General features: G+C 51.5%; 2 protein-coding genes across 2 annotated transcripts; both read left to right on the top strand.

Annotated features, from left to right (window-relative positions):
- Positions 1–25: 25 nt before the first annotated feature.
- CCDC9 (coiled-coil domain containing 9) lies at positions 26–14,492 on the top strand. Its single transcript, XM_006868435.1, has 14 exons — positions 26–125; positions 1,273–1,346; positions 1,482–1,586; positions 3,396–3,494; positions 3,669–3,923; positions 6,507–6,590; positions 6,679–6,846; positions 8,531–8,712; positions 11,208–11,254; positions 11,340–11,475; positions 12,031–12,121; positions 12,216–12,546; positions 14,010–14,117; positions 14,389–14,492. The coding sequence occupies exons 1-14, from the start codon at positions 26–28 to the stop codon at positions 14,490–14,492; spliced, it is 1,884 nt and encodes a 627-aa protein (XP_006868497.1).
- Positions 14,493–18,750: 4,258 nt separating this feature from the next.
- On the top strand, positions 18,751–19,170 carry PRR24 (proline rich 24). The gene has a single exon (XM_006868434.1). The coding sequence runs from the start codon at positions 18,751–18,753 to the stop codon at positions 19,168–19,170; it is 420 nt and encodes a 139-aa protein (XP_006868496.1).
- Positions 19,171–22,064: the final 2,894 nt, after the last annotated feature.

Raw genomic sequence — 22,064 nt, 5'->3', positions numbered from 1 at the left:
GCGGGGCTAGGGTGTCTACCGGAACATGGGGCGGGGCCAACATGTTTTCAGGCGTGATAGGGGCGGGGCTGGGGCGCTAACCGAAAGCTCCGGGCACGGGGCCTTAAAGTTTGCCAGAGTTGGAAGTGAGTGTAGAACCCTGTCCTGCACGCCAGAAGCTAACCTGAAGGTGAGAGCGCGGCCAAGATGATGTAGTGAGCTAGGGCATCGGGCCACGGTGCTGGCGGGAGTGCTAGGGGCGGGATCAGAAAGTTCCGCCAGAACCTGGGGCGAGGCCAGAGCATTAGCTGGGAAGCCGGCTCTAAGCCTAGAAATGGGAGGCGGGGTAGGGCCAGGGGCAGAGCCAGAAGATGAGCTGGGGAAGTCGGAGGCGGGGTCAGGATTATTGGTCAAGAATGGGGGTGGGTTTGGGAGCCTGGGGATGGGACCCGAAGGTTGTGTGGTATAATCAAGGTGGGCCAGATGATTGAAGTGAGGTTAGAGTCTAGGCCAGAGAGTGGAGTGAGGTGAGATATCCTGGGGTGAAGCCATGATGTATGCTCCTTAGGGTCTGGACTGGAAAGTTTTTTCTGGAAAACCGGAGCGGACTCCGAAAGATTTGTCCGCTCAGTGGTGGATAGAATGATCACTGCAGAGCTGAGCCAGACCCAGGCAGCCTCACCGATGGATCAGGGGCTCATTTCAGAATCTTTACGGGGTGCATCTTTCTCCAAATGCTGGGGATAGTGTTAGACTACGCCTGAGGGAGTTCTGTGGGCTAATGCACTAGACTGCAAAGTTGGTTGAACTGCAGAGCGGCACTTCAAGCTCACCAGCCGCTCCATCGGAAACCCTATGCAGGGTTGCGATGGGTCCGAACCGACTCTACGACTCTACAGCACTTAACGACAACAACAACCTGGTGTTAATGATTGACTGGTAGAATTCTAGCCTTCCAATGCTGCTTGCCATGATGCTGAGCAGGGTTCAGTAGAGGTTTCAGATTCTGATGGGCAAGGACCGGAAGACTTGGTTATTTATTCACAGAAATTAGCCAGTGAAAACCCTGTGGGTCTGCAGCAGGTCATGGGGATGGTCTAGGATGGGCAGTGTTTGTTCTGTTGTGTAAGGGGGTCGCAGTGTGCTGGGATCCGCCTCGGTGGTTACTAACAAGAAACCCAGCCTCACAACAGTCTTGCTTCAATCCTTCCAGGGAAAGGAATAAGGGCTTGCAGTTAAAGAAGAGTTGGGGGGGATGTAGACCTTGGTCCTTCTTGTTCCCTTTGCCCTCAGGAACCCCCCAGTGCTGCGTCCAGATTCCGCAGGGAGCTTTTCCGGGTCTGTGGCCCCAGCTGGCCAGGAAAATGGTGAGATGGAAAACAGGCTCCCCAGAATCTCAGCTTTGGCAAAGGGGGCTTGGAAGGTGGGGGTCTGGGTGCCTAACTCCCAGAACTGGAGTGTACAGTTGTGCTTGACCAACCCTCCACCCTCTCTCTTCTTAGGCGGCCACCCTGGATCTGAAATCAAAGGAGGAGAAGGATGCTGAATTGGACAAGAGGATCGAAGCCCTTAGGCTGAAGAATGAGGCCCTTATGCGGCGCTACCAGGTGCCCTAGCCCCACCCTGGGAGACCCCACCCCCTCTCCTCCCAGCTGTGAGTTTTCCCAGACTTTGACTTTGACCCTACCGCTCCTTCCCTTAAGACCTTTCCATGGCTCTTCATTGCTCTCAGGAGCAACACCAGATGCCCGAGCCTACCATTCCTCCCTTCTTTCGCTCCATCATTGTTCATTTACATTTGATCACTGAGGCTTTTACTGTCATAAGCTGAGTGGTGCTGGGGACCCAGCGGTGGCTGAAAAAGCCCGGCTTTGCCCTTTAGGGTTCACAGCCCAGTGGGGACGTGGTCTTGTGCTCAGTCAGTGACATGTCAGAGTGGACAGGGCTGGGACAGGGACCTGACCCAGGCTGGAACATTAAGGAGGGCTTTCTGGAGAAGGGGCCATTTCAGGCCTTCAGGTTAAAGAGAAGAGAGGGACCATGTTGCAGGCAGACATGTAGAAGTCTGGGAGAAGAGGGGGAATTTAGAGACTTAGTTACTCCTTGGTGGCACAAGTGGCTATGAGTTGGAACTGACTCCACGGCACATAAGTACCACCACCACCACCACCACTGACCTGGAGGTTGGTGGTTTGAACTCAACCTAGTGGTACTGCGGAAGAAAGGTCTGTTAATCTGTAACGATTACACTGTAGCACATGGGACCTCCAGGAGACAGCTCAGTGGCAACGGGGTTGGGCTTTGTGGTTTAGTGAGTAGCAGAGCCCGAGAGGGTCACAGGGGCCCAACTGTGCAGGGCCTTGAACACACCAGAACTAGTGTGTGGGTTTTCCCCTGAGGACTGGAGAGCCATGGAGGGCTTTGAGCAGGGCAGGGCTGGGTCACAGTAGGATTGCAGGAAGAAGCCCTTTAGTTGCTATGGTGGTGATGGATACTGGAGACCAGAGACTAAAAAGAAAGCTGGGCCAGGGACTCCAAAGTCAGGGAGCCAGGAGGTGTTTGACCCAGGACAGGACTGAGGGGAGGGAGAGTAGGCAGGTGGACTTGTCAGTTACTTAGAGGGCAGAACGAATAGGGCTTGGTGCGTGATGGACAGTGGAGGGAGCGGGAGAGAGGCCCAGGTCTTGGTCCTAGGTCCTGGGCTAGAGGACAGACGTCAACTTGAGATGGGAACCTGGGCGGAGGAATGGGTTACATGTGCTCATCCCTCATGCGTTCATTCATTTAAAACAAAACAAAATGAAAACAAAGCATGCTGCGTTTCTGTTGTGTGCCAGGCACTGTTGTAGGCACTGGGGATAACATCAGCGAGCAAAGCCACAGACACCCTGCTGTGTTGCAGTGGGGGAGGCAGGAAGCAAGCAAAATACATGTAACAGCAGGTAGTGACAGTCTGCCTCCATGACAAATAGAGCAGGGCACAGGGAGCAAGAATGGCAGGGAGTGTCAGGGACCACCTCAGCAGGGCCAGGTGAGCAGAGACCTGGAGGGAGGGGTGAGGGAGTGATGGAGAGCTGGGAGGGAGTGCCTTCTGGCCAGAGGGACTAGCCATTGTGGAGGCCCTGAGGTAGGACCCAACCTGGTGTGTTCCAGGAGGCCAGAGGATACCAGGGAGATGGGGAGGGGAGTTCTCAGGCCCCCCTTAGGTCATGGACAGCAATGGTTTGGCTGGGCCTCAAAAGTGGGTCGCACAGGACAGTCCTGAGGAGGGGGGGACCGTGGTGAGATTTGTGGGAAGATGCCAATATGACCAGGAGAGAGGCCTGGGCTGGGGCCAGATGTGGGGACAGTGCAGGAGGTTTGGGGACCCAGCTGGTGGCAGGACCTGGACCCTGACACCTCCTCCATCCCGCCAGGAGATCGAGGAGGACCGTAAGAAAGCGGAACTTGAGGGTGTGGCTGTGACAGCGCCCCGGAAGGGCCGCTTGGTGGAGAAGGAGAATGTGGCGGTGGAGGTGGTGAGCTTGACATCAGGGTGGGAGGCTCTTGAGAATGGGGAGACGGTAAGGGGCTGAGGGTTGGAACCCAGGAGCCTTCCCCAGCAGGCCACTACTGTGTTGGCTCCGTTCTAGGTCTGGGTGTCCCTGTCCTTCACCCTGGTGATTGTCCTTTCCTTTCCCCACTTCCAGGAGAAGACCCTGGGTCCCTTCAGGAGGTCTCATGGGACTCCTCGGCCTCAAGGGCCCAGCAAAGGGAGCCGGACACCCCCACACAGAGGAGGCCGGGCTGGCGCCGGCCGGGCAACCCACAGCTGGGAGGAGAGTCCTGGGGAGCAGTCTCGTGGAGGAGCTGGGAGCCACAGCCGTAGGGGCCGGGGCAAGGGGGCCCCTCATCTTTCTCGGGCTGGAGATACCCCCACTGCCACTGCTGACCGCAAATCCAAGGTGGGCGCTGCTCTGGGAGCCAAAGGGCTCTGTGGTCTGGTTTTCCTGTATCCTGGTTCCGTGCTACTGTTGCCTTGTTTTCAACCCGCGTGCTCTGCTCCTCTCTTGTGTGTGTGTGTGTGTCTGTCTGTCTGTCTGCCTCTCCCCCTCCCCCACCTCACCCCCCCCCATCTCTGCTGCCATAGAGTCGATTCTGACCCTCTAGTGACCCTCTGGGGCGGAGTAGAACTACTGCTGTACAGGTTTCTAGGCTATAATTCTTATGGACATAGGCTATCACATCTGTCTCCCACTGAGTGGTGGGTGGGTTTGAACCATGGACTTTGCAATTAGCAGCCAAGTACTTAACCCATTGTACCACCAGGACTCCTCCAGCTGTGAAAGAGGCTGGAAGATGAAAACGTCACTTCTGGCTGGTTGGCCACGTGCTCATTAACATACCTATTTCCCTGGACAGAGGAGGAGAGTGGCTTGGGACCATCTGCCGATTGATTGATTGCCGCAGTTACTGTGGTAGCTGTGATGGGGGCTGGGCTCCCCAAGTCTCCTCCCACATTCTGCTAGAAAGACTCCCAGGAGTCACCTGTACCACTGAGCAGACGACAGTGGAAGGACCCATAGCAGACTCAGGAAAGGGATAAGGTGCGAGGCGCGGAGTCCTGGGGACAGCAGGCCCAAGCTTCCAGAGTACATTGCCTGGGAGGCACCTGGGACATGATTCGAGTTCCCACAGGAGAGCTCAGTAGAGACTTGGTGCCTCCCAGGGTTACTACCCGGGATGGTCATGTTGCCACCCTGTCTGGCACTGATCCAAATTGCAGACTTCCAGGAGAAAAGGAGGGGTTTCAGCACCACGTGTGGTATTAGTACATACCGTCCATCACAGTAAGCTTTGCTTATCCCTTAAAGGGCAGGCCTTTCCAAAGAAAGCAAAGGGGCACGTTGGCTGTGATAGCGGTTTTTGTTGGTTTTTTTAATTGTGGTAAGTGCATAGGTAAGAAAACATTTCCCGCTGTCCCAGTCTCTACATGTATTGCTCCACCCCTGGATTCCGACTCACACGGACTTCATAGGACAGAGTGGAACTGTGCCTTAGGGTTTCTGAGCACATAAATCTTTACGAAAGTAGACAGCTTCGTTTTTCGCTCCTGGAGTGGCTGGCTGGTGGGTTAGAACTGCCAACCCTAGGGTTAGCCATTCCACACTTAACTCACTGCACCGCCAGGGCTGCTATGTATAGTTCATGACATTAAACATATGTGTCATGCTGTTCACCGGTCCCCAGGAGCTATTCCTGAATTTTCCCCTCACACTGAACCAAAGCTTCCAGTAACCCACATACTGCCGATTCTAACTCACATGACCTCAGGTGATGGAGTTGAACTGCCCATTGGGTTTCTGAGGCTGCCGTCTCTATGGAAACAGTCCGCCTCATAGTCTTCCCTTGGAGTGATTGGTGGGTTCAAACTGCCACCAGGACTGTCTTCTGTTGTTGTATCTTCGCTTCCCCCCCGCATGCTGTGGTATATAAGAAGGCTTCAAAAGATGTATGGAAAAATGGAATTAAAAGTATGGTGTGTACCCCTGCGCTTTTTGGAGCCCTCTCATTAACTATGTATAACAAACTATTTAGCAGCTCATTTTTCTTGGTACGTACGACGTAGTGATGTTACGGTCATCGTATTGTGTGACTGATGGTTCTTCATTTCCGGAAGTCTCTATCACCCTTAGCCGAAACCCAGTGCGCTCACACCACTTTCTCCCTTGCTTCCCCTCTTGCCCCTGGTATGCGGCTGTCAGTGTCCCCAAGTCAGTTCTGGCTCATAGTGACCCTGTATAGAGTTTTTGAGGAGCAGCTGGTGAGTCTGAACTGCTGACCTTGCTGATGCCAGTCCAGTGTTCATCCTCCAGCGCCACACCAGGACTCTGTTGTCCCTGGTGTGACCACTAATGAACTTTGGTTTCTAGCCATCTGTCTGCCTGTTCTCAGTTATGGGTGGAATGACGTGTCCGTCTCTGACTTGATTCCACTCAGGGTCACATTTTCAAGACTTGTCCGTGTGGCACTGTATGTCAGGACTTCATTCCTGTTTTTTTTTTTTTAATGTTTTATGTGAATTATGTCATAGTTTACATGGGAGAACATTAGTTTTACATTCATTCTATCGTATGTTGTTTCATTGCCATGGTTACAATCCCCTCCATGCATCATTAACCAACCAAAGGGTATACACTACAAGCCTGCTCCCCGGTCGTCAGCACACAGCCCCTCTCCCTCTCTGGGTCTAAAGTCCCCAACTGGACTTCATTCCTCTTGGTGGCTGAGTGAGGAGATGTTGTCCGTGGCCACATGGGTGGTTTCTACTTTTTGGTTGTTTTTTAGTGCTGCTGTGAACATTGGTGGACAAGTCTCTGAGTCTTTGCTTTAAAAGCTAATGGGTCTGTACCCAGAATGGCATTGCTGGGGCCTCTGGTAGTTTGTGGTGACCTTTTATGAAGGGACATGCTTACTCTTTCTTGCCCAGCGTAATGACACTGGCAAAGCAGGGCTGACTGCTATGGGGTCTCTTCTGTCTCCCACAGGAATGGGAGGAGCGGCGCCGGCAGAATATCGAGAAGATGAACGAGGAGATGGAGAAGATAGCAGAATACGAGCGCAACCAGAGGGTCAGTACCGGAACCTCCCACAAGGTGGGGGTGTGCGGGCTGCTGGGGAGTCAGCTCACGTCTGTCCCCCCACCGCCCATGTCAGCAGGAGGGGGTGCTGGAGCCCAATCCTGTGCGGAACTTTCTGGATGACCCCAGGCGCCGTGGTGGACCCCTAGAGGAGCCTGAGCGGGACCGCCGGGAGGGCAGCCGCCGGCACGGGCGCAACTGGGGGGGCCCTGACTTTGAGCGGGTGCGACTGGAGCCTGAGCGGCAGGTGGGTTCTGGCAGCTGGGCAGCCATGGGCATGTAGGGTTGTTGGTGAAGCGGCACGTGTTTACTGAGTGCTGAATGTGTGCCGGGCCCTGCAGCAAGCTTTTTCTTGTTTAAAAGGAGCCCTGGTGGCTCAGTGCTTAAGCAGTTCAGTGGCCAACCACAAGGTCTCGGTTCTTAAACTAACTGTTTCAGGGGAGAGAGACAGATGAGAGGCTGTCAGCTTCCATTTAGATTTAATTCTCAGAAGTCCTAGGGAGCAGTTCTCTGCTCCACACGGACGCTGTGATTCAGAGTCAGCTGGGTGGTACGTGGATGGTGATGTTAGGTACTGTCAAGTTGACCCCCAACTCATGGTGACCACACCTGTTACAGAGGAGAACTGCTCCCTGGGATGGAAGATTGCCACGCCATTTCTTTGGCTGTCCCCCTGGGTTTGCTGAGTCTTTAGGATGGCAGTTGAGTGCAAACTGATTGTGCTTCCCGGAGTCTGTGCTAGTTTTGCAGCATTGTAATGAGTGAGGGTTTGTCATATGCTTTGTTGCCCATGTGGAGTCCTTGGTGTCTGTTAACCAAGAGATGGGCAGTTCGAGTCCCCCCAGAGGGACCTCTGAAGAAAGGCTTTGGTGGTCCATTTCCAAAAAAAATCAGCTATTGGAAACCCAATGGGGCGCAGTTCTACACTGACACACATGGGGTTGTCCTGAGTCAGAGATGACTCTATGGGAACTGGGACAAGTCTCTGCTTTACAAGGCACTCACCACACACAGGCCATGAGGGTTGGTGATATACAGCTGAGAGACACGCCCCGGGACTGTTGTTCACCCCAAAAGAATTGTCAGTCGGTGTGCCAGTCCCTTCTGCTTTGATTGGTACAGCTTTGTGGCATGTTTGTGGGTTTCCTCTCATTGCTAACATTTAGCACTATTTGGGCACAGCTCCAAGTTTTGGAGATAAGAGTGGGTTAGCAAAGCAATTCTCTGTCATTCTCAAATATATTCTGCTGGGAGGAGACCAGGAAATAAATGAGTACAGCCAGTCTTTGACTTGCTGTGGATTTGAGTTAGGCTGACCTGCACTTAAACTACCATCCAGTTTTAAAGTTTTGGGGTATCGCGTTGTTAGTAATACATACTTGTACTCCATGTAGTGATGCGGCATGCAGTTTGCCGATGTCACCATTGTCCGACGTCTCTTGCAGATGTTCGCTTTATGGTTTAGTTCAAAGCACTGCTGTATGGAGCCGCCCGTGGCCTGGTCTCAGTGAAGTTGGTGTCAGGAGTCGCAGTGGATAGAAAGTTGGGTGTTGGTCAGCTCTAATGATGCCCGACAAGTGAACCCTAACTTCATTGTTAGGATGCAATAATAATGAAAATGGGAGAAATAGGAAGCAATCGACTTAGGTCAGAGCTGACTTACAACTTGGAACGGAACCCTGTTTAAAGTCGCGACTGACCTGGCCATAAGGTGTCAGGTAATGCAGATGTGCAGAAGCAAATCAGGCAGCGTCAGAGGTTCAACCAAGGAGCGATCTGGCATGGCTTCCTGGAGGAGATGCCTGGTTTCTAATTAATCTCTGCCCAGTTGCTGCCATTGTCTACCTGTGTGGCCTTTGGCAGCAGCGGCAGGAGCAGGGCATGGGTGGACTTCTGGAACAGGGTCCTGACTAACTGTTGGCCTGGGGCAGGGCCGCCGGGCTGGCCTGGGAGGTGCCGGTGATATGACGCTGTCCATGACTGGCCGGGAACGCCTGGAGTACCTGCGCTGGAAGCAGGAGCGGGAGAAGATCGATCAGGAGCGGTTGCAGAGGCACCGGAAGCCCACCGGCCAGTGGCGGCGGGAGTGGGATGCTGAGAAGACCGAGGGGATGTGAGTCTCTCCTCCCTGCTCGCCCCCGTTGTGTGGAAATTGTTGACTTGCCCTGACTTACCAGTTCATTTGCCTGCATGCCTCTCGGCCTTCTCACCCTGTGTGTCGCTCAGTGATTGCTCCAGTCATGCTGTGCGACCACCACCACATTCTACAGCAGCACTGGGTTCTCGTGGGCTCCTGGGGCAGCTGGGTTCAGCTGCAGGTTGAACTCTGTTCTATGGATGTCCGTCCCGGGGCACAGGTCCAGGGAGCAGCAGCTTCCTGGGGACAGGGCCTTGACATTGACAGGCACAAGATGGGAATGGATAAACATCCACAGACACAACAGTACTGGGTGGGGAGGTCATCTTTGCTTACTCTGGTAGCTGCTGCTACTGCAGAGCCCTTGGCAAAGGACATGGCTGTAACTTCTAACATGGGATCAGATCTCTGCATCCTCCTTCCATTCTTACCTGTCCCATAGCCATCCAACTCAGTGCACTTCGCTCTGCCAAGTGCCCTCACATCCCCTGTGGTGGTTGTTATTCTCTGTAAGTCTGAGTCTGTTCCCTTTTGGGCCCTAGGGAACATCCAGGCAAACTTAAAGGCGTCATGGTGTCCCTATCTCCAGCTTTTGGAGAAGGTTCCAAAAAATTCCTATAGTTTTCATTCTGCCCCTGATAACATTAGAAGTGTTTATATACTTAAAACTTTTTAAAAAATATTTTTTTTGTATTTTCGGTGGAGGTTCACACAGCCTACTCAACAGTTTCTACACAAGTTGTTCAGTGACATTAGTTACATTCTTGATAGTGTGTGAATTTTCTCATGGTTTCCCCTCTGGTTGTTCTGTTTCCCTTCATCTAGTCTCCCTGCTCCTTTACCCTCTCACCTTTGTTTTAAAATCATTGTTGACCATTTGGTTTCATAAAGTTTTGGTTTTTTTTTTTTTCTTTGGTTTTTTTTTAAAGGAGCATCATACTTACAGGTGATCAATTCTTTATTTTCTTAGACAATTTGTTATTTAGCTATAAGGTTACCTCAAGGTAGTTTCGGTTCAAAATTTGAAGACCATTTCAGGGAGCCCTCCAGTGTCATCCAGCCCAGAATTGAACCTTTCCTCTTGGTGTGCTGACTAAAGAAAGAACATTTTGTCTGTTTGCCTGGTGGTTGGAATCTTTTTTAGATGTGTGCGATCTCAGCGAGTAACAAGTGTGAGAAGTATTTGTACCAGTTTCCTGGTTGATCTCTAAGATGTAGGCAGCTGGACTTTTGGGGAGAGGTTCTCAGGGTTAAAAATGAGAAAGCAATTGTTTCCAAAGCAGTCTATCTATTAATCTTGTTCCCTTCTATGTGTTATGGAAGGTTCTAGATGATGGGCTAGAACAGTGAATGAAACGTCTCCACCTTAATGGAAGAATCTACTGGGAAGATGGGCAGGGAGTACAGGGAGCCCCTGACTTAGGACGCATTTGAGTTACCCCGAATCGCACTTAACGACTGCCCATCTTATTTGTTAAAGTGGTGTATGTTTTTTTTTTTTTTTTAAAGTATATATGTATATATTGGGAGCCCTGGTTAAAGTACTTAGCTGCTAACCACAGGTCAGCAGCTTGAACCCACCAACCATTCCCCAAGAGAAAGATAGGACAGTCTGCTTCATAAAGATTTATAGTCTTGGAAACCCTGTATCCAGCAGTGTGGCTATGAGTCGGAATCCAGTGCGTTTGGTTGGTATATATATGTTACTTTTGATCTGTAAGCTTATATACAATGTTTCCAACTCCCAAAGAAAAAGATCAGATTTATAAAGATACTGATAATAAAAGACAATAATAATGAAAACTAAATACCCCCCCCCCAAAAAAAAGAGGTATTTGATTTATGTCAGAACTGACTTACGATGGAGCCATCAGAATGGAAGCCTGTTGTGTGTCGGAGATTAGCTGCAGATAGATACAACATCTTTTGATTATGAAGAATAAAGAAACGGAGTAAGGGAAGGGTGGAGATTATTGTTGCCGATTGCAGCTGGGGTGGTGGGCCAGGGAAGCCCATGGAGCTGAGGGTCCTACAGAAGGTGAGGGAGCAAGTCACTAAAACGAAAACATCTGGGAGAAAGGGGTTCCAGACAGAAGGAGTAGCGGGTGCAGAGGTCCTGAGGTGTGAGCAGGTGTAGGGAAATTTGTACCTGGAGAAATGGAGGAGTGTGATAGGAAATGAGGTCGGGCAGGAACCTTGGGGCTCAAGGACTTTAGAAAGGGCCACAGTCATCCTATGTTTTGCATTTTGGGGCTCCATCAAATTTGGATCTTTTTATCTGTACTTGTCATTGTCATACTTGCCTCTCATCTATCACTCTAACCCTTTCTCATCAGTGACCCTATGTTTGATCCTGTCTCCTCTGATCCTCATTTTCTGACCTTGGCCTGTGTCTCTCTCCCTCATCTCTTCCTATCCCCTGTTCCCTTTGTCCTTCCAGCCCCCAGCTCATCCACTTTCTCTCCTTCCAGGTTCAAGGATGGTCCAGCTCCTGCCCTGGAATCATCCTCCCGATCTGGTGAGTGGTTGGCCTTGGATCTGGCTAGGGCAGGGAGGTGGTTTTGGCCAATGCCGCCCCAGACCACCCCTGGGTTCTGTTGCAGATGACCAACCCTGGGCCCGGCCTCCCAAACCCCCTACTTTTGGGGAGTTCCTGAGTCAGCACAAAGCTGAAGTCAACAGCCGCAGAAGAAGGAAAAGCAGCCGGCCTCAGGCCAAGGCGGTCCCCCGTGCCTACAGGTGCCCCCCCATCCCCATCCCAGCGTATCCACACCTCCCTCGGAGCTGTGCTCTGTCCTCTGCCTTTAGCTTCCGGACTAAGTATGTCTTTGTGGGTCTAATGACCTTAAGGATCTTGGGTGGTGGAAATGGTATGCACTTAATTGTTCAGACCCACTTGGCAGTACCTCGTTAGAAAGGACAGGCCTTCTGCTTCAGTGAAATTTACAGCCAGGTAAACCTATGTAGCAGTTCTACTCTGTATTATGTGGGGTCACCAAGAGTCAGAATTGACTTAGTGGTAGTAGGTTTGGTTCTTTTGGTGTTGGTTTGAGTACAGCTGTCTGTCTGTTTCTGTCCTTGTCTGTCAGTCTTGGACCTGTCTCTTGGTTTGGCCCTTGGTTTTTGGGGGTCTGGGTCCCTACTTAACCTTTTCTGTTCCTTCTACTGTGTGGCCCCGTTCTATCTATCAGCTTTCCCATCGCCCCTCACTAGCAGCTGCCTGGGCCCACATGCTGAATTCCCCCCCAGCTGATTTCTACACCTGGGTCTCCCCCCCTCCCCCACTCTCTCCAGTGACCACGATGACCGATGGGAGACAAAGGAGGTAGCATCCCCAGCCCCTGAGCTCCCCCAGCCCACTCCCCCTGAGGAACCACAAACACAGGTAGGGCTGGGCCATCTTCTCGGGGTGGGGTGGGGTATGTGTGGGTGCCCAGGGCCCAGCACCCTTCCCCTGACCTTCCTTGTGTCCCCTGCAGCCACCCAAGGCCCTGGCCCCTGCCCACCAGCCTCCTGAGGACGAGGGGGAGGAGGACGAAGGGGAGGAGGACGAGGGGGAGGAGGACGAAGAGGAGTGGGAGGACATCAGTGGGGAGAGTGAGGAGGAGGAGGAAGAAGAGGATGCTGAGGAGGAAGAAGAACCTTCCCTAGAACATCCCCAAGAGCCTGAACCTGCTGGGCACGCTGCCAGTGAACCAGCCGACCCAGCCCCTCCCAGGCCCCAGGAGCCCCCAGCACTTAGTCAGGCCCCCACCTCGCCGAGCAGCCCTTTCTTGCCACCTGGGGGCCACCAAGCTGTGTCTGACTGGGGTGAAGAAATGGAGTTGAATTCCCCCCGGACCATCCCCTCAGCAGGCACCCTCTCTCCTGGTGAGGCTTGGCCTTTTGTAGATGCATGAAACTGGCTGCCTGTGGGGGGGCTCCAGGGGACCCTGGCCCAACCCCCCCAGCTGCTCCTGCTACCTGAAGCATTTCATTGCCCCTTTGTGTATTGCCCCCCCCAAGCTCCTGCCCCAGGGCATTTCCAATAAAGAATTCACACCCACTAGTGACAGTCCCCTCTGTCTCCACGAGCCACTCACTCCCTCAGAGCCCGGTTGTGGGGGGCGTGCAGTGAGGGAAGGGGGCTGACTGGGTCCTCCCTTCCCCAGGAGGTGACCAGCCGGCTCCCACCTCCCGGGAGAGTGGGCCCAGCCTACCCGGAAGCCAAAAAGCTGAAGAGGAAGAGGGGTCTGAGGCAGCTTCAGGTGGGGGACCTGCGAGTGCATCTTTCTCTTTCCTCTGGAGCTGAGGAGTAGGAGTGGGGTGGGGGAAAGAGGCTGTTTACTGTGGGAATGTAGTTAGCAGAGGGCCAATGAGTTCAGGGATGCTGTAAGGCCAAGGAATAGAGTTGGCCCCAAGGGGGTGGAGCCTTTGAGAGCCAATGGGAGTTGAGTAGGTGGGTGGAACCGGTGGTGGGGAGGAGCAAGGAAGGGATATCGATTTTGAAGTTGGCGCTGGGGAACGGAAGTTGGGGTTGCGGTAGGGTTGGAAAGCCCGAAAGTTCTGTTTAGTAGGACTCCTGGTGTAGCGCTGTAGGATCAGCTCTGGACTGTGAACTGCACGGTTGGCAGGTCAAACCCCTCAGTTGCTCCTCAGAAGCCATATACAGGGTCGCTATGAGTCAGAACCACCGCACCTACTCGTCAGCACTTAACAAAGATTCAGTGGTGGCGGGCCTCGGTTCATTCTTTGAGTCCCTGTGTGGTGCTATAGGATAAGCAATCGACTGCAATTTTAACCCGCAAGGTCGGTGGTTCAAATCCACTGGCCGCTTCTCAGAAACCCTATACAGGTTTGCTGTGAGTCAGAACTGACTCCACAGCGTTTAACCACCAAGGCTGGATTAGAAAATTAGAATTGGGCTGCTTAGAGGTTGAAAAATAGAATCGGTTGGGGCAGATTCAGTGGTTTAGCAGTGAGAGGGATCAGAGTATGGGGATGCAAGCAAATTAGGATAGAAAATGCGGATCCAATAGAATTTTTGGGCAGAGCCCTAATTAGGCCCAATGGAGTGGGTACTAAGGGACTGCCTTTTTTCCTCACGTGTGGAATTAGTTTTGGGGAGCACAGTCTGTCCACTAGGGTTAGCTTCATGGAGGTTGGTTTAGGCTGGGAGAGGGTGGTGCGATTGTAGTCTGAGAGACACTCACTCCCTCAGAGTGTTGTTGTGGGGTGTGGGTGAGTGGGGTGCAGTGAGAGAAGGAGGTTTGAGTGGGCCCTCCCTTCCCCAGGAGGTGACCAGCCAGCCCCTGCCTCCCCGGAGAGTGGGCCCAGCCTACCCGGAAACCAGAAAGCTGAAGAGGAAGAGGGGTCTGAGGCACCTTCAGGTGGGGAACGCGGTTATGTGTCTTTGTGTCTTCCTCTTTCCTCTGGGGCTGAGGGGTAGGAGTGGGGTGGGAGATGCCTTCTCGCTTGTAAACAGAAGTATGTTACGGATGGATGCTGCTTCGTTGGTCCCCTGAGCAGATTAGAGTTAGGCATGTAAGCTGTTGTAATAATCGAATTGGGGTGAAGGATGCAGCTGGGCGGGGGAGGGGTTCCGGTTCCAGGTGGAAGGCATGCGCTTGGATGGGGAGAACTCTCTTTGCTGACCGCCCCTTCTTTCCACAGAGGCATGCCCTGAGCCCCAAGAGATGGCGGAAATCACCGACTTCCAGAGGGTGCGTTTCTGCAAGGTGGTGGCGGCAGCCTCACCCCCGGGGGCTGCCCGCTGACTGCGTTGTCATCTGCACCTCTGCTCTGCACTAACTTCCAGCTGCCACTCACCTCTGCCTCTGCTTGTGCCGCACTCTTGCCTGGAGAGGGTTAAATGTCAGGGGGGAGGAGTCACGGGGGCCGGGAATGGGTTGGGGCCTGGTCAGTGGTCCACCCTCAGGCCCCTACAACTGGGGATATCGCTGTCCCCAGGGTATGTATGCTGAGATACCACTGAGTCAGAATCGCTGAAGTGAATCACGTGTGGATGTGGTGAGAGACTCTTAAGGGACAGCTATGAAGCCGAATTTCCACCTCAGAGGCTAATGCCTGGAGCCTGTTAGTGGGTGACATTTCCAAGGACTTGAATTAAATGCAGTGCTTCCGCTAACCTTTGAACTGTGTCCCTGTGGGGCAGGTTGCTGTGCTGGCAAGCTTTTCTGTGGCCAGGGAGGAACTTTTCTGTGGCCAGGGAGGAAGACGTGTTTTCATCTGCTGATGTGCCTACCCTCCCTCCTTCCCACAGGCTGCTGTGAATGTCTGAAGATGCTGCTGGGAAGCATCCCCACCTTGATGAGGGAGGGGGTTTATCTGGATCTTCAGGAGTGCACCCCTCCCAAAGCCTACCCTGGATCCCTGACTCCAGGGAGAGGGAAGCTTTGAGGGTGGTGGGAGGAGCTGGGGAGGTTGTGATATGGGTTGGAGTTTGGACCTCCCGGTGTGATGTTGGTAGGTGAAGGTAGTGGCAGGGTTCTGGGAAGTCGTGGTTTGGGTGCCTGGTTGATGTTGGGTGCTTTGCAGTTGTTTCAGACTTAGCATGAACTCATAGCAATCTCATGCACAGCTGACAAGTCACTGCCCAGTCCTGTTGTCATGTTTGAGCCCATGGTTGCGGCCAGTGTCAGTCCATCTCCTTGAGGGTCTTCCACTTTTTCGCTGACTCTCACTCGGTGTTACCAAGCATGATGTCTTCCTCCAGGGACTGGCAACTCCATCTTCAGTTATGAGGAGCATTCTGACTGTACTTCCTCCAAGACAAAATTGTTGGTTCTTTCTGGAAATTCATTTTATATTCTTTGCCAACGACATAATCCAAAGACATGAATTCTTCAGACATCCTTATCCAGCATGCATATGTTGTTAGGTGGTATCAAGTCAGTTCCGACTCATAGCCACCCTCTATAGGGTTTCTGAGTAGCAGCTGGTGGGTTTGAACCACCAACCTTGTTAGCAGTCCAGTGCTCCCCTACAGTGGCACAGCAGAACTCCAGCACGCATATGAGGTGATTGGAAATATCTTGGGTTAGGCACACCTTAGTCCTCAAAGTGACTTCTTTGCTTTTCACACTTAAAAGAGAACTTTTACATCAGATTTGCTCAGTGCAATATATCATTTGATTTCTTAACTGCTGCTTCTATGGTGGTTGACTGTGGATCCAAGTAAAATAAATTCCTGACAACTTCCGTCTTTTCTTGGTTTATCATGATGTTGCTTATTGGTCCAGTTGTGAGGATTTTTGTTTTCTTAATGTTGAGGTGTAATCCATACTGAAGGTTGTCTCTGATCTTCATCAGTAAGTACTTCAAGTCCTCTTCCCTTTCAGCAAGCAAGGTTTTGTCATCTGTGTATTACAGGTTGTTAATGAGTCTTCCTCTAATCCTGATGCCACGTTCTTCTTCATATAATCCAGCTTCTCAGGTTATCTGTTCAGTATACAGACTGAATGTTGCTGTTAAATGCTGTCAAGTTGATTCCAACTCAATGATCACCTATGTAGGATTTTCAGGGAGCAGCTGGTAGGTTTGTACGGTTGTTGACTTTGTGGTTTGCAGTCCAGTGCTGAATTTATGGTGTCACACCAGAACCCCACTGATTGAATAAGTATGGTGGAGGAATACAACGCTGGAGCACACCTTTTCTGATTTTAAATCATGTTCTGTTCAAGTGATTAGCTCATCATCTGTGGATTCTCCTCGTCTGTGCACACGAGCACAATGAAGTGGTTTGGAACTCCCATGCTTCACAATGCTATCCATAATTTGTTATGATCCACACAATCAAATGCCTTTGAATAGTCAATAAAATACAGTTAAACATCTTTTCTGATATTCTCTGCATTCAGTCAAGATGCATCTGGCGGCATCAATGATGTTCATCTTTCCATGTCTTCTGAATCCAGCTTGAATCTTAGTAGTTCCCTGTCAACGTACTGCTTGCAACTGCTTTTGAGGTATCTTCAGCAAAATTTTATACTAATATTTTTGATATTAATGAGATTAATATAGTAATGGTATTGTTATTAATTACATTGTTTGATAATATATGTATTTGTTGGGTCACCTTCCTTTGGAATGAGCTAAAATTTAGGTCTTTTCCAATTGGTTGGTGTTGTAAATTTCTTGACAAAAATGAGTAGCTGCTTCTAACATCTCATCTGTTTGTTGAAACATCTCTATGATAGTCCATCAGTTTCTGGAGTCTTGTTTTTTGCCAGTGCCTTCAGTGCAGCTTGGACTTCCTTAGCACAATCAGTTCTTGATCATACGCTACCTCCTCAAAATGGCTGATCCAGTTCTTTTTGGTACAGTAACTCTGTTTTCCTTCCATCTTTTCCTTGGTGCTTCCTGCATTGTGCCATATTTTGCCCGTGTTGTTTTCAAGTGCTGTCGAGTTGGTTCTAACTCATAGCCACCCTGTATAGGATTTTTAAGGAGTGGCTGGTGAGTTTGAACCACCAACCTTGCTGTTCAAACTGACCTTGAGGTTAAGTGGCTATCCTATGGTGCCGCACCAGGATTCCATTTTACCCATAGAATCCTTTAATATGGCAACTCAAGGCTTGGAGTTTTTTCTTCAGTTCTTTGATCTTGAGAAATGCTAAGCGTGGTCTTCCCTTTTGTGTTTCTAACTCCAGGTCTTTGCACATTTCATTATAATACTTTATTTCATCCCTTCAAGCTACCCTTTGAAATCTGTTCAACTCTTTTACTTCATTTCTTCTATTTGCTGTAGCTCCTTTACAAAGTTCAAATTACAGAGTTTCTTCTGACATCCATTTTGGTCTCTTTCCTGCCTTTTCAGTGACCTTTTGCTTTCTTATATGAGGTCCTTGATGTTATCCCACATCTCATCTAGTCTTCCATCCTTAGTGTTCAGTTGGGTCAGATTTCTGGAAGGCAGTGTTAGAATGTGGGGCGAGGCTAAGATGTAGGGGTGAAGTCAGCCCTTTAGGAGTGGGTTTAGGTGAGGCTTCTTAACAGGTGGAACCACAGTCAGAGGGTGAGGTCAGAATGCTGGGCTGGTACCTGTTGAGTGTGGTGGATAAATGGGGTGCATCTGGGAGTAGAGTGGGCATTGAGCGATGGTTTAAAGAGAAATTGGTACTGGGGCAGGGCAGCATCTAAGGAGGGGGTAGACTGAGCTCCAAAGGAATTCTGAGACTGGGAGGAGGCGGGGCTAAGTGCCTGGATGAAATTGTGTCAGGAAACGGGGTGAGACCATAAAAATGGGTACAGAGCTAAACTGCACTGGGACTGTTAGTGAAGAGACCCGGGTGTAATAGGATGAGCTTTAGTGACACAGTCAAAGTGCTTGGTTGCTGTCAAAATCACCAATCATTCTCTGGGAGAGTTTGTCAAAGATTAACAGCCTTGGAAACCCTGAGGGGCAAATTACTCTGACCTCTTGTATCGTATGAGTCAATCGACACATCAAGTGTATCTGTGTAACACAGGTGGTCCTTGTGACTCAGTGGTTAATTGTTTGGCTACTAACTGAAAAGTTAGTGGTTCAAACCCACCTGCCGCTTTGTGGGGGAAAGATGTGTGTCCGTCTGCTTCGTAAAGATGACAGCCTTGAAAAGTATGGGTCTATTTTTGCTAAGTGCTATCAAGTCGATTCTGACCCATAGTGACCCTGTATAGGATTTCCAAGGAGCACCTGGTGAGCTTGAACCGCTTACTTTGCAGTTCAAACAGCTTTGCAGTCTGGTGCATTAACCCAAAGCGCCACACCTGCTTATAGGGTCCCTGACTTAGGATCAAGTCCGTGACACTAGGTTTGGTTTTGTGGGGGGGAGGGGTTGAGATACTGGGCGGGACCAGTTTAAAAGGGGCGTGGTCAGGGAGCTGTGGTTGGACAGAGGGCGGGGGAGGCCCACCCACGCGGAGGCGTGCCCATTGCTAGCGTGGGTGGGGTTGGGGGAGCTTTAGAACACTGGGGTGGCCCGAGGGGGCCGGGCCTGGCGGGTGGCTGCACCGGCCGAGCGGGCTGTGGGGATGCGGGGCACGAGCTGTGTGGGTGGTGGTGGCGAGAGCCCCGGCAGCGCGGGTCTGAGTGAGGGCCCGCGCGGCCGCTGGCTGCGCCTGGCCCCAGTCTGCGCCTACTTCCTCTGCGTGTCGCTGGCAGCCGTGCTGCTCGCAGTCTACTACGGCCTCATCTGGGTGCCCACGCGGCCCCCCGCAGCGCCTGCCGGCCCGCCGCCCACCGCACCCACCCCGTGCGCCGTGGGCCGCTCTGGTGAGCCACCTGCTCCGCTGCCTGCCTCTGCCTGCGCCTTGGGAGCCCCTGGAGGACCTCGACCCCAGCTTGAGCCGCCACCGAGCAGCCGCCGTCGCCGTCGCCACAGTGACCCAGCCTTCGCCCCAGCCGCCAGACGTGTGGGAGACGCTGGAGGCCATGGGGGCAGGACCGGGTAACCCTCCGCTCCATCTCGGGTTGGACACTGACCGTGGAGATGCAATCTCCTTGGATGGGCCCTGACTCTCCCCCAATGGCATCGCCTAACGTTTCCTTCGTGGGGGATTGCCCTCCCGATGAATGGGGGTGGAGGAGGCCTCCCCGTGGGCCTGTCCATCTGGCATTTCTGTTTCTGCTCCTGTCCTTTTCCTTGACCCTCTCCTCATAGGATTCTGAGCACAGCACAGAGCCCGCCCCCTCCTCCTCCTCTCCCTTACTCTCCTTGTCCAGCTGCAATAAACTCCAGCCCCAGCTGCCTCTCACACTATGAGTGTGTCCTGCTGTCTGAAGAGACTCTCCCCCCAAGTTTGTGAGTGTTAAGTCCTTCCTTGGGGTCTGACCTTTGTCTCATGTTGGTTGAACCTTGCAGTCTTCTTCCCTTCTCTGGGGTGGGTCCGGGGATTCTCTTCTTCTTTGCTCCCACCTAGTGTTTTGGTTGGTGTGGGGAGAAGGGACTTATCTGCAGTAGGGCAGTTGAAGGTCAGACCGTGTGAAGGACTTCGCAATTGTGTGCGTGCTTGGGGTACAAAGTAAGGAAAGCCTTTCTGGAAGGAAGCAAAGGGCCTGACTCAGGAGGAGACGTGGGGTGATTTTGTATCAAGAAATGGAATTCTGGGAATTGTTTTTGTTCAAATGATCACAGACTTACCCAGGACACAGACTAAGCCAGTCAGATTGGTCAGGATGCTGTTGTTGTTGTGAGGCGCCATCTCCAGGGGATTCTGACTCACAGAGACCCCATGTGACAGAATCTAACTGCCCCATGGGCTTTTTTAGGCTGGCTGTGGGACAAGGATGAAGCAGTCGGCTTCAAGTCCAGAAACTGAACTCAGCGGGCCAGTTCTGTTCTCTGCTATAGGGTCGCCATCTGTTAGAATTGACTTAAAGGCATTAGGAGCAGATTGCCTGGTCTTTCTTCCATGGAACAACCGGTGGGTTCCAATTGTTAACCTTTCAGTTAGCAGTTGGACACTACTGAGGGCTCCTTCTCTGGATGCTATTTGGAGGGACAGATTCATCTCTTCCTGGGACCAGAGGGGTGAGGGTGAACAGGGAGAATGGTCCAACTGCTCTGTCCCCCTCAAAACCACAGAGGAAGTTATCAGGCCTGAGGCCTGTACTGCACTTGAAGTTGTGTACACAGCCCTTGGGCCTGCAGTGCTTCTGGGAAGCTCTGCTGTGGCTCCTGCTAAAGCTGAGACCTGGCTCTGGGCAGAGTCTGGGCCAGTCATGTGGGAAGCTGGTTTTCTGTCCTGAAACTGCAGGCTTTTAACAGGAGAGTGAAGCTGAGCCTCCTCCGTCAGACTCGAACATCCGTGACTTTGCTTACCTGCCCCTATTTTTTACTCTCTTCCAACGGCCTCTCTCTCCCTTACCCCAAGAGGGAGTAGATAGACTAAAAGATAGCACTCCTTTACAATTAACACAGGGTAATGGTGTCAGTGGTGGTGGTTAGCGCCATCGAGCCTGTTCCAGTTCATAACAACCCTGTATAGTGTTTCCAAGAAGTGCCTAGTGAGTTTGAACCATTGACTTTGTGGTCCAGTGCTAACCCTACAGTGCTACACCAAGCCAAACTGCCCGGGTTCAGATCTCAGTTCTTCCTCTCACTAGTTGTGTGACTGTGGGCGGGCTACCCAGCTTCTCTGAGCCTGGAAAATGAAGATGATACAGAATTGCTCTAACCTAGTGATGATGTAAAACCTTTACAACAGTGCTCTACGCGGCTCCATCCCTCAGAGCTATAAAAACCACAGTTTAGATCCTGAAGGCTAGATAAGTAAGTGTGTTTAGAGCCCTGGGTCCAGCAGTCGTGGAGTTAGAGGGATGGCTTTCTCTGTCTCCTCCAGCTTCCTTTTTTCAGTCCCATTTCTCCAGGATCTCTGTCTCTTTCTTGTCTCTGTGTCTCCCTCTCCACCATCACTTCTCTCTCCTAGTCTCTTTTTATGTCTGTCTCTCTGTCTCTCCCTGTGAATCTTTGTGTCCGTGTCTCTGCCTGCTGTCGCTCAGTCTATCACTTTTTGTGTCTCTGTGTTTCTCCCTGGTGGCTCATTTCTGTCTCTGAATCTTTGTTTCTCTGATATCTCTTGTCTTTCAATCTTTGTGCCTCTATGTGTCTTCTTGAAATCTCATTAATCCCTTTCTGTCTCTCCCTGATGTCTCTCTTGAGGGTCTCTCTGTCTCTCAATTTTTATTATCTCTGTAAAGATGTCACTTTGAGGACTATGGTGTGCCTGGCCCAAGCCATGGTACTGTAGTGGTTATGAATCGGGCTGCGAACTGCAAGGTCGCAGTTCAAAACTACCAGCTGTTCCATGGCAGAAAGATGAGGCTTTCTGCTCCCGTAAAGATTTACAGCCTCAGAAACCCTGTACAGGGTCACTATGAGTCGGAACTGACTCCCCGACACATAACCACCACCACTAATAAGCATGCAGAAGCTGGACAATGAATAAAACAGACCAAAGAAGAATTAGGAACCTTGGTGTGGCATTGTGGGATAAAGCGCTGGACCGCAAGGTCGATTGGAACCACGAGGTCCTTGGAAACTATATAGGGTCGCTATGAGTTGGAACCGACTTGACGGCACTTAACAACAACGACAACAATGAAGAAGAAGAATTGGTGCCTTTGAATTATAGTGTTAGTGAAGAATATTGTATGTACAATGAACTACCAGAAAGAATAGAAAAATCTGTCTTGAAAGAAGTACCATTAGAATGCTCCGGAGAAGCGAGGAGAGTGAGACTTGGTCTCAGGTCCTTTGGATATGTTAATCAGGAAGGACCAGTTCTTGGAGCAGGTTACCATGCTTGATAAAGTAGAGGGTCAAAGGAAACGAAGACCCTTAACA

The sequence above is a fragment of the Chrysochloris asiatica genome, unplaced genomic scaffold (assembly GCF_000296735.1).
Source record: "Chrysochloris asiatica unplaced genomic scaffold, ChrAsi1.0 scaffold00116, whole genome shotgun sequence".
Taxonomy (NCBI): Eukaryota; Metazoa; Chordata; class Mammalia; order Afrosoricida; family Chrysochloridae; genus Chrysochloris; species Chrysochloris asiatica.
This window is presented reverse-complemented; position numbering and strand designations above follow the sequence as displayed.